We start from the raw sequence: 12,104 nt of genomic DNA on the forward strand, positions 1-12,104 counted from the left end.
TCCGACCGCTCAGAGGCCGCCGGGCCGCGGGATGAAGGGACGCGGCTGCTGGGAGACGGCCTCGGTGCGCTCCTTCTGCAGCTCCGGCTGCCTGAGTAAATTTAAGAAGGGTTAGTGCTGCTCGGCCTCCGCCCGGCTCCCCGCACACTGACGCCCAGCGCTGGGCTTTGCTGCATGATCAGCCCACGCGATCCTCCGATGTGACTCGCGGCGTGGGGAGCGCGGGGAAATTCGGGAACCCCTGTCCCCGCACCCCGGCATGCGCCGTGCATTTGCAAAAGGGGCCGTGGCTAGAGATGAGGCTGTCGAATGAACCTCCGCAAAAAGGAAAAATACCACCGAGGTCTTTGGGGAGACTTGGTGGTCGTGTTTACCCCCCCCACCCCCGCTTACATTCTCTTTTGTAGTCTGGGGGGTGGGATAGGGTGGCGGGGTCGGGGGCCCCCTGTATGCCCAAGGCCCGCATGCTTCGGGAGCTGAGGCAGAGTTGCGGCTTTGCTCCCTATAGAGCCACCCGTGGGCGTCGGCTTTGCCCACTGCCATGACCCTCCTGAATAGCCAGCTGCCTGGGTTTGAGCGAGCGCCAGCCCTGAGAACGCTCACCCCTACCCCATGGCGATCCTGAATGACTGCCCCCTAGTGGCCAGGCAAGCGAGTCCCGGCGCCCTTGGCATTGCGGGGGAAACAGCTGTCTTAAGTTGGAGCCTTGCAAACTCTCCAGACTCTCTTGCCTACCGTTCCAGACGCTTGGAGATTTTGCCACGAGTGAAATTTGCTGTGTTTGTCTTGATGAGTGTTTCTGCTATACTCTGAATCTCTAGGGAAAATTAGATTCTTTAACACTGTCAACCTAAAAGACACAGGAACAGTTAATTTCACTTAACCAGAATGTATTAGAAACAGCTCCTTTTTAGAATTAACTCTGATCTGTAATAAGCTGGATTATTAACTTTTGCTCAGTTCCAGAGTTTCCTGAAATTGCAGACCCCAAGCTTCAGCACAAGAGTCATTAACTATACATAGTCTCCTCAAATCAGGATAGAGTTTTAGGGTATTTGCAGTTGTAAACGTAAAAAATTTACTTCATTGGAGCCGGGTATGGTGGCGCACGCCTGTAATCCCAGCACTTGGGAGGCTGAGGCAGGAGGATCACTGAGTTTGAGACCAGCCTGGGCTACCCATTGAGTTCCAGGTCAGTCTCAACTACATAGTGAGACCCTGTCTCAAAATCATTGGGAGCTGATGCTATGGTCTATCTTAAAACTCCTTTACAGTGAATATTGTACAAAGTATGTTTTCTGGTTTTAGACAATTGGTCTTCGTTTCTAGTTTTTATTTTGGATATAGTGTCATTTTCTTTGTGCAAAGTTTAAATGATGATTTTGCTATCAGTTTAGATGGTTTTATTCAGAGGGTGAATTTTGGAGTCGTGAAAGAAAAAAAAATATATACCAGTTAGGTGTAAAACTGTTTTCCTTCCTTCAGCCCTTAAAATGATTTTCTTTGTTGCCTTATCTGGGAGATTTGCTTCTTACTAGAGATTGGACCTAATGGCCACTTGCTCTGGTGATTGTGTTAGGAATGCACACCTTTGTCTGGAAGCATGGGTGTGACCGCAGCAGCTATACCTGGAGAGCAGTGACAGGGTGACCTTTTTGATTGCCAGGCCCCTCTAGGCCAGCCTTCCTTTTAACCTCTCCTGTCAGTGTCTGTACTGTGGGTCTGAAGATGAGCAGGCTCAGGAGGTTGGTCGAACAGGACTTGGAGAAAAGCTTGTTGCACCAGAGGGAGGAGGCCCAGGCGCCAGTGCCTTGGTCAAGAGCAGCCAGGACTCAGCCTCAGCGTTGGAGACTGTAGAGGCAAATAAGACTGGGTCCTTCAGGTACCCTGTGTGTGAGTGTGAGGCCAAGAAGGCCAGAACAGGTTTCAAAACAAGCTGAAAATAAATTTTCCAGGTTTTAAATGTTGACCTTGTGGGCTAAAGGGAAAGGAGGAAAAAAGGCTGAGCCCCAAGACACAAAAGGCCTGCTTAATCATTAGCATTGGAAGGTGGGCGCTTCCTGGCCTCTCTGCCGTGTGGGCCTTTCAACCCCAGCACAGCCTGGAAGACACTGGTCTCCTGTCTCAGATGCATTGAAGGATATTGACGCGAAGGGTCAGTCTGATGGACTCCAGTAAAATCGTGTCATACACCTAAGCCCATCTTTGTGCAGATTGGAAGAGGAGCCAGCGTGCTACCTCCTCCCAGGAGCCAGGAACTGAGGTCCTGGTGGTGAGCATTTTGGTCACAGGACTGCTGCTGGCCTATGCAAGCTCATGGCACGGACTGATACTCTGGGGCCCCACCATGTATCCGGACCTGAGTTCTTATCCTGCCAGAACACATGCCGCTAGATGAGTCCCTATCCTTCCAACGAACCCCACCTTACCCCCCAAAGAAGGAGAGGAGTGGCCTGAAAGAGGCTTCAGGAGGAGGACAGAGCCTGTTCCCAGACACTCTGTGGGCAGGACACTGCTCCTTGGCACGTTTGAATCGCCCTGCCACTTACCTAACTTTTAGTGGGCTTCTTAGCCTTTTGGATCCTTGGCTGCTTCATATAAAAAGCAGCAACATTAAACTTAGTAGTTGGTAAGGTTGCTGGGAGGTTGGAATGAGATAATATGTATTTATATGTAATCTAATGATGTGTAATCTGTGTTTCTATCTCTGCTTCACACAGAGCCTCATGAGCTACAAGGGGAAAAGTCCATTTGGGAGTCTCCTCTAAGGGCCATTCATCCCTTGGCATTGTTACCTAATCAGGCCCACTTTGCCTGCCAAACAGTGTGCTCACCGCTGAAACCATGAGTTTTGCAAAAAAAGAAAGTTCACAAGGTAGCCATGTGTGAAGAAGGAAAAAGAGATCTCAAGCCTGTGTCTCCAAGGATAAGGCTTGGTCGTATTCACGAGATGAGATGTGAGGAAAAGTGATTAGAGATTAACTAAGAGTAGGCGAAATTAGAGGGTTTATTCCAGAACTAAGAGCAGGTGAAATGTGTTAAGTCTAAAGGGTTTCAATGGCTTCTCCCTTTGCCTTTGTGTTGTGCACGTGCATGTGTGTGTGTGTGTGTAGATATGTGTGACAGTAGTGCCGCTGTTCTGGTTGGTATGTAAATTTCTGAAAGCAGAACACAGGAGCCCTGGTGTGGTGGTCTCAGCTGAGGCAAGGCCCCAGGTGCTGCTGAGATGGTCACTTTCCCCTTTGCTTGCCTACCACCTGCTTCTGTCTTTGGACCCCAACTCTGATCGGCTGCACTTTGTGCGGTGTTGAGAGCCGCGCTGAGTTTGGCAGCTCTCTGGGTGATGTGTCACAGAACTAGGGAGAGATCAAAGCAGTGGCCGCTGCATACCACTGATGACAGGTGTCTTCACAAAGGTCCCCAGCAACTCTGTGGCAAGTGTGCTGCAGCCTGCATGTGGCTGTGATAGTAGTGTCAGAAGCATGCGCGTGCCTGTGTGTGTGTGTGTGTGTGTGTTGAGGGCCTGTGGTTTTAATGAAGATTTTTTTGCCTCTTTGGAGGCTGGGACAGAAGCAGTTCTCAGAGAAGATGCCTCACAGTATTTCAGCTGAGAATTGATATAGAATATATCAAAAAAATCACAAGTGGGATCCTTTTGGGGGTAGCTTGTCAAAGTATCTGCTCTTGTGTTCTGTACATATGGTATGTGCTGGGATCCTTGGGAGGAAGAACTAAGGCCTGAAGCAAGGGACTGGCTTTCTGCTGTAATCACCTTCTGCTATGTATGTGGAACGGCCTTTCAGTGCCCTGAGGTTAACATTCACCACCTGACCCAGCCTGGTGCCCCCCGACACACCCCATCTAGCCTCACTTTGCTCCACTCGCCTGGCCAAATGTTCTTACCCTTCGCTCACATTTTAACTGGATTCAGCTTTTTAAGCCCAGTGCCCCTGCTTCCTGAAGCTGTCCTCCGAAGCTGGATCTGACAAGTCTCCCGCCAACCTCTTCTAAGGGGTCCTTCCAATGCAAGTCTTGTATTTCTCCAAGGCTGACAGCTCCACGGAGTGGAGATGGGGTTCGCCTGCTCTGAAATGCGCCCCTCGCCCCCGTCCCTAGCACTCGGTACTTCTGATGTCCCATAGCCAATCCACCACCTTCCAGGTGAATGGGACCGAGGGCCATCTGAAGACCCGTGGCAAGGAGCATCCTGAGCCAGCATTTTGTGGTCAGGGGTCCTCGGCTCCTGTTCTTCTGGGGTTTCTCCTGGTTCACAGGGACTCTCCGAGGTCAGAATTGGAGCCACGAAAAGGGTCTTTCTGCCCCTGCCCTCTCCCTTTTGGTCACAGTGTGGTGAGTGGGAATTACTGGGAAAGGTAGGAAGGGGGTCTGCCTGGCAAACCTGGAGGATGATGGAGTGCTTCCTGGAGCTGACACCCAGCTGGATGGCAGGGGATGAGGGAGAGGTGGGCAGGTGGAGGATGGGGTTGGGACGTCCCTTGAGGGGCTGGTGGGAGGTCTCGGGCCTCATGACAGATGAGAAGTAGATAGGGGTCTCGTTGGAAGGGTAGATCGGAAAGGATATCAGGCTGGGCATCTGGCTTAGCGGTTCCGCTGCCTGCCTTGCGAGCACAAGGACCTGAGTTCAATCCCCGGTACACACACAAAAAGAAAGAAAGAAAGAAAGAAAGAAAGAAAGAAAGAAAGAAAGAAAGAAAGAAAGAAAGAAAGAAAGAAAGAAAGAAAGAAAGAAAGAGAGAGAGAGAGAGAGAGAGAGAGAGAGAGAGAGAGAAAGGAGGGGGGGAAGGGAGAGGAGGGAAGGGAAAAGGGCTGAGTGAGTGATGACACCGTGCTCCTCGGGGTGGCAGCTGTTAATCCCTAGGAAGCACAGCTCCACTGGCTCTGAGGGGATTGTGTAGCTTTTGGAAAGAAGGTTTCACTGCAGCATTTGCCCCGTTGAAGTTCTCCCTGCCCCCAGTAGCCATAACCAGGGTCAGTGTGACTTCTTTCTTAGATATGTCACATGGTTGAGCCTCTGATTGTTTTTACACTAGGGGATGAGAATTCCACTTGACACGTCAACATAGGATTGGCCCCTTCTTGGCCCATGGTAGCTACTTATGGTGATGATTTTCTGGATTCCTCCTCATAGAGACACATGTTATTTTACAAGCAGACCTGTTGGGGTGTAATGTTTTCCCGATATCATTTGCACTATTTTAAGAAGCCGTTCTGCCAACATAACTGAGAGACCGCATGCCGGTACAGTTGCAGGCTGAGCCTGAGGGGCTCCAGGGGTGATGTGGGCGAGGCCACCACAGCTCCCTCACCTGGGAAGGGAGGTTACTGCAGAGTTTGAAATAAGGTGTGTGTGTGGGGTGGTGCGAGACCCTGAAGTGGTGAGGGAGCCTTATCCATGGCGGTAAGGTGATTACTGGCCATGTCCTTGTGTAGATGAGGAAACTGAGACTCCAGGTAGAGGGGTGGCTTTCCTAAGGTTCACAGGCAGAAGGGGGACCAGCACCCGCACACTCAGCACTTAACACAGGTTGGGTGAATGGGGAGTCGAGGGCAGTAGAAGGCCAGCAGGAAGGGTTGTTGACTGTCAGAGGCCCTGGCCCGGGTGGAGGTTGCAGTGGATGGGCTGGGTGTTCACTTTCCGGCACGGAACTTGAGAGATGTGAGAATGTAGTGTGCTGATGCGGAAGGACTCCTTGTTTGATGGAAGCTAAGTGCCGGGAGAATGTTTTAAAGGTTCCGATGTCTTGGGGCAGAGCGAATGGTAGTGTTGAGAGGAAAGAGAAACGTGTCCTTGCTCGTTGGCAGAAAATCTGGCCAATAGCATCCCTCAGTCATTCGTTCCAAAGCTGTGTAGGGCATACAGGCAGGTGACAGGAGTCCGACACAGAAGGTGAAAGGTCCCAGGGCCCGGCTTGCCTCATTCCCAGCCGGCCTTCTTCTGTCCTCCACCCCACTACCTCCCCTGGGAAGGAAAAAGGACCCAGGCACAGCCCTGGTGGCCATACTCGGAGCCTAGGAGATACGGGGCATTCCCAGGTGAGAATGTCAGAGAATATTCAGAGCAGGAGGCCCGAGGAACTGGGGAAAGGTGTTGCCTGTTGGTCTGGAGGTGTGGGAACCTGGGGTAGAGGGCCCTCTGTGAGGAGGCAGCTCAGGAGTAGGTGTGGGTGGTCCAGGCACAGGGAGCTGAGGAGAAGGACTGAGGCTGGCTTGTACCTGCGTGCAGTGAGTGTCACTGTGTCAGGGCCGGCTGGTGATAGGTAGGGAGGGGAAGGGGACGTGGAGCTCCCAGGCTGCCGCATGCTCCGGACAGGGGACAGGAAGCCACCTCATCTCTGCTCGTGGGCTTCGTGTTGACGGCAGCTCTTAGTCCGCGGTGGCAGGTGACTCACCGCACTGCATTGTGAAGGCTCGGAGAAGGGAAGGAGGGCCCGATCTGAGGTGCAGCAGGGAAGAAGAGTCAAGCACCATCTTCTGTGTGCGCTTGTGAACGCCCGCAGCTGCGCCGGGCCCTATGAGGAAAGGCCTGGTGGCACAGAGTGACAAAGCCGTGGCAGGCAGCACGCTGCCCTGACCCAGAGCGAGGGTTCCGTTGCCCTCAGTGACAGCGGCATCAGTTGGGGGCTCCCCGGGAGCTGGTTCATTGGTCTGCACGAGTTGGTGTAGGACTGCTTTGGGCTCACTTGGAACTTGAACAGATCCCTCCAGACCTTTACCTCCATTCACCCTAAAATGTGGTAATACAAAGATCTGTGAGAACAGCGCTGTGTGCTTCTTTTTGCTGGATGTGTGTGATAACGAAAACAAATCTGCGGTATTGTGATCGGTGCCCCTGGGGTTGTGCATTGTACAACCTCTTCAGCCATATGCAGCAACACCCTCATTAATATAAACATCTGTCAGGAACCGTGTCTGGCCCTGAGTATAAAACAGTGACCTCCATTGCTTCCTAACAGAGAAGCCTGCTCAGGCGTCAAGACGACGAGCCAAAACGTGACTCCAAAGAGGCCCAGCACAGGCCGGAATTGGAGCAGGGCTCGGAGGGCCCCGGCAGGCTGAGTGGGGAGTCTTGAGGGAGGCCACTGTGCTGGGGAGAGGAGCCTCCGAGTCACCATGGACAGAGGGGGCAACACGGGATTAAGCGCAAGCCCAAGGCCCTGTCCTGGCAGAATGAGGGATCTGCTTGATGGACAATGGGGTCATCCTCCAGGTGGGCCACCACCTGCTGCTGACCTGATCCATTCCCTGATGCCTGGTTTTCCTGTAAAAGCACCAGTCAGCTCAGACTGACAGCAGCGCTGGGTCAAATTGATGAGCAGTATGAGTAAGACGAAGCTATGGGCTTCAGGCTGCCAAAGATAGATTTCCTTTTATGTCCTGTTTCCTTCTGATGCGCATGTTGAGCTGACTCTTGACGCACATCTTCAGAAATAGTAGCTGCTTACACTAGGGGTGTGTTGAGGCAAAAGGAGGCCGCAAACTTGAGGATCAAAACCCCACCTGAACAATGCCCTTGGGCTGCCCTTTGAACCTACCTAGTGTGTCCAACGTGCTTGTGACTTTGGTGGGGCCTGGTTTGATATCAAATGCATTTCCTTAGAAGCTGGAACCGACAGCTGGTTAGGCCACCGGTACATTTCTCTGCCGAGATAAGTTCCCACAGGAAGCAGCACGCTTTGTGCGGAATGGGCCCTTGGAGCATGAGCATTAGCTCCTTAACCACTGGGCAGCTGCGTATCTGCCTGAAAACCTCCAAGCCCACTCCTCCTTGCCCTCCCGACACACATGCTTTGTTCTTGGCCACCTCTTTGCGGCTCAGCTAGGCCTCTATAATCTCAGCACTTTGGGAAACTAAGGTGGGACGACCCCAAGTTGGAGTCCTGCCAGTTCGACTTAGCAAGACCTAGTCTCAAAACATAGAAGGACTGAGGAGAGGTATCTCAGTGTCCCTAGGTTCAGTCCCCAGTGCCACACATACATACTGTACACATGCACCCCCCCACCAAAGAAAGAAAACCGCTGAAGACGTTTCCACAACTCTGTTAGCTTCGTGTTGTCGTTAGGTCCCTGTTTGGGGGCAGTGTTTTTCCTTTCTGTGAATGTCCTTTCAATACCAGTGAGACATAAAAGACAATTTTCCTACAGCTACCATAAGCACTTTGCTCATTTGGTAACAGGCTTAGTGTATTTGTTGAGTGGCTGTGGAGTGCATTTTCCTTTGAGTAACATTTAAGTTCTTCCCAGATTGTCAGAGCAGCCACACTGCTGCCTGAGCAGCTTTTAGCATGTAAAAATGTTCATTTGTGTTCCTTCTGAGACTCCCAGGAGTGTGATCTCTGAGGCAAAGGTGCATATGCGTCCCTCTGAGGCGCTGTATCCTCCACAAGAGCATTCAGGTTCCTGATGCTCGGGTGGGGTGTAGGAAACAGCTTCTTTAAGCTTCCTTGCACCGGATTGCAGGTGTTCTGAGAGGATATCCTTTGGCCAGGCATAAAATTGCGCCCCGTTAGTATTTTACTTTGTATTTGACCAAAAGGATGAAGTAGGCTGGGGGTGCCGCTTAATGGTGAAGCACTTGCCTAATGTGTGCCAGACCCTGGATTTTAGCCCCAGCGCAGAAACAAACGCAAAAAAGGCAGAGTTGTGTCCGCTAGTTCAGTTATCTGTGGTCACTCTCCTGGCTTGTCTGCATTTTTCTCCTGACCTTTTGTGGAAACCCAAAGGGAAGCACCAGAAATAGAGTTGGTTTATGTCATACGTGGCTTTTTGGAACCCCGGTACCCATCCACTGTCCTTGGTAGTTAGATTCAGAAAAACGATCCCTGAAACTATCATCTCCAGTGGGACCTGCTGCATAACTTGTGGAACCCAGTGAAAAATGAAAATACAGGGTACCGTGGAAAAGTTATTAAGCATTTGAAGCCAGCCATAACTGAGCATTAACCCAAACCCAGGGCCCCCTGGGTGTGGCCCCTGTGTGCTCAGGTCTCACACCCGTCCCGTCCATCGTTCTGGAGTCCTCTGGTTGAAAGCAGCTTGCTGGACCGCTAAATCTTCTCTTCAGCGTTTCTGGGGGCCGCTCCAGATACAGCGGTTCCAGTCCAGACGTGGGTGGGGTCCTGACGGGGCCCTGCTCCTGGGGCTCTGAGCTACGCTGAAGGTCGGCACTACCGGAGAATCCCTTGTCCTGTGTGGGCCAGCACCCTGTCAGGTCTCCGCAGCCCTGTGGCATTTCTGTGTCTGCTTCAACTTCACCCTGTCCCCTCTCAGTGCTGTCAGTCTGCCCTTCTCATCTTTGCCTCCTTCGCCTGCTAGAACAAGTGACCAGGAAGTATCTGACTGTTCTGAGACACTCTACGCGCCTTTTCCAGGGGGAGCTTTCCCCTTTGTTCACCGGCTTCTCTCCTACCCCTCCCCACCCCAGTCAGCCTTTGTCCCCTTCTTAACAGCCAGGGCGGAGAGGAGCTTGCTGCTTGTATTATGAGGAGCTGGCAGTGAATCCAACTGGCTGCAGATAACTACTGTTAACAGAAAAGCCGGCCGTTTGAACTTTCACTTGATCAAAGTGCTAAGCCTTCTCCTTGATTACAGTTGCCAGGTTTTCTGGGAGAGGCATTAACATCACAGGTGTCCCTGAAACACGGCCATTAGTGGTTTTCCGTAGAAGGAAGGGGAACTGGGCAACGACACTCGCCGTTCACCTGGCTGTAGCAGCAAGCGCTGTATTCCCAGAGTGTCTTCCATGAATTACACAAAGCTTGGAACTTTCTTACATGGCCTATAGCTTGATTTAGCTCTTACTCTCGTGGGAAATGCAGCCTCACACTCATGGTTTTTTTCTCCACATTTTTCAGGAGTTTGGATCAGGAAGGTGTCATTGTGCAAGTTCTCACATTGAGTTGGGAAGGGATCTGTTACCTACAAGAAGGAAAATCATGTAGCTAGAAAAATCCCAGGCTGCCACAATCAGGTCGGATCTTAGATTTATTCAACCCCTGTGGTACAGACAAGGAAACTGAGGCTTGGAAACACATAGTTGTATCATTGGAAAGGCTCAAACCCACTGTCCTGTTGCTGGAGATAAAGATTAGAGGATACGATCCTGAATCATTGCCATTTGGCTAAATCTTGACATTTCCCCCCTGATTACCAGGATAATTCATGCTCATCATAGAAGGTTCAGTTGAAAAAAGACCTTTAAGGAAAAAGGAAAAAAAATGTATAATTCTTGCAAGATAACCACAAATAATAGACTCCTATGCATTAAGAACCTGTTCCCACACACCACATGTGATAGAACTTTGTCAGTCCCGTGATCTCTGTCACCTTGAGCCCTAGCTGGCTTGAAGGCCTCCTCTTCCCTTATTTTGCAAATATGGAAAGCAGAATTTACCTGGTCAGATGGCCATAGAAAATAGACACACCATCTAGTCTCACCGTATATGCACAGCTGTGTTTAATGACATTTTAAACCATGTTGAGAGTTTAAAATGTTATCTCATTATTGAGTGGGCATATCCTTGCTTTCTTTTTAAATTTTTATTTTATTGGTACAGTTTTGATATACACGGTGATCATATTCATAGGGAATTTGTACCTGTACATAACATATCTGGATTCTTTTCTCCATTCCCTTCCCCTCCTTATTTACAAAAGCTTTGTTTCCATTTTCTTCTGTTCTCTTTTCCCTTCCTTTTCTTCTCCTTCCTCCCCTTTCCCCTTCCCGTTTGAACATTTTCTTCCTCGTGTCCCCTAAATTTCTTTAAATCTATGTTAGCCTAATGCGGATGTGCAGCTTTTTTTAACATGTGCTGGTTTTGTCTTGTGTTTAGCCTGAGCCACATGGATGTGATTATGGTAGTTGGAAAGTATATTTTCTACAGTAGGGCAGTTTTCCCATATCATTGTTTTTACTTTCTAACATTTATTTCTCTCTCAAGCAGAGAGAAGAATTGAAAGAATTGTATAGTTAACACCAATATACCCATCACCTATATTCTACCATTAATATTTCATTTGCTTTGTCACCTATTTATGATTCTATCCATCCCTCTACCTACCTATCAGTCCATCATTTATTGTTTTATTTATTAATGAATTAAGTTTATTTATTTCTGTGTGCAGTGCTGAGGACTAAGCTGAGAACCTCATGCACACTTAGGCAAGCACTCTTATCACAGTGTTATTTCTCCAGCCCCATCTTATTTTTAAAACCTTCTTCAAAGTAAATTGCAGCTATCAGTATATTTTACTCCCTCCCCAAAATTCAGTTTGCCAGGCAGAGTTCAGTATGTGCTTACTTCTTTTAAATATCCGTATCACGGATGGCACTAATTCTATGCGCACAGTTATTTGGGAGCTTGTTTGGAGGGAAGCATAGCTACTTGGATGCCCTTGACCAAGGAAACGGGCCTTCTCTATCGCGGGTGGTCGTCCTCTTCCACCAAATGCACAGCTTCTGAGAAACTCACATGGAGTGGTGGAGGAGGAGCCAGCCAGATCAGCCACATCCACTCTGGAGCTCAGTTACGTGAAAAACATGGCAGCCAGATTGCCCTCACGTCCGTGCATCATTATTTGAGCATACAGATCAGCACCCAGAGGTGACACCTTTATAGCCCAGGCTCTGTCAAGGTAAAGGACTTGTCTCATCCGTGAGTTTTCTCGTGCCCCTCCACAGGCAGTGTCCCCCTCACCCCATCCCCACATTACTGCTGTTCTGATTTGTTTCATCATCAATTATTTTTGTCTGTTCTAGAACTTCACGTAAGTGGAAACATGATATATGCTCCTTCTGTGTATATTCTTTGGAAGTATACTGGGTATTGAACACAGAGACTTCACACTGAGCTGTAAATAACTCGTGATGAAACAAATCAGAATAGCAGTAATGCCGGGATAGGGTAGGCACTGCCTGAGAAGGGGCATATGAGAAAACTCAGGGATGACAGACAAGTCATCATCTGTAGCTTTTTCTCCTGCCAGTTAATCACTACCCTAAATTTTGAGTTTAAAATGTAATTACTTTTTAAAAAATGTTTTATTGCTAGGTTGGTCTGTTAGGAGATATATATATATATATATAT

At 49.6% G+C, this 12,104-nt stretch overlaps 1 protein-coding gene across 1 annotated transcript in view; it reads left to right on the top strand.

The window, feature by feature from the left end:
* Positions 1-30: 30 nt before the first annotated feature.
* Osbp2 (oxysterol binding protein 2) overlaps positions 31-12,104 on the top strand; it is a 64,167-nt gene continuing 52,093 nt past the window's right edge. The window contains exon 1 of the mRNA XM_033762276.1: positions 31-110. Coding sequence (XP_033618167.1) covers positions 32-110 — 79 coding nt within the window. The 5' untranslated portion in view covers position 31. The remainder of the gene's footprint in view (positions 111-12,104) is intronic.

The sequence above is a fragment of the Fukomys damarensis genome, unplaced genomic scaffold (genome assembly GCF_012274545.1).
Source record: "Fukomys damarensis isolate Sample0158 unplaced genomic scaffold, DMR_v1.0_HiC HiC_scaffold_12, whole genome shotgun sequence".
NCBI lineage: Eukaryota > Metazoa > Chordata > Mammalia > Rodentia > Bathyergidae > Fukomys > Fukomys damarensis.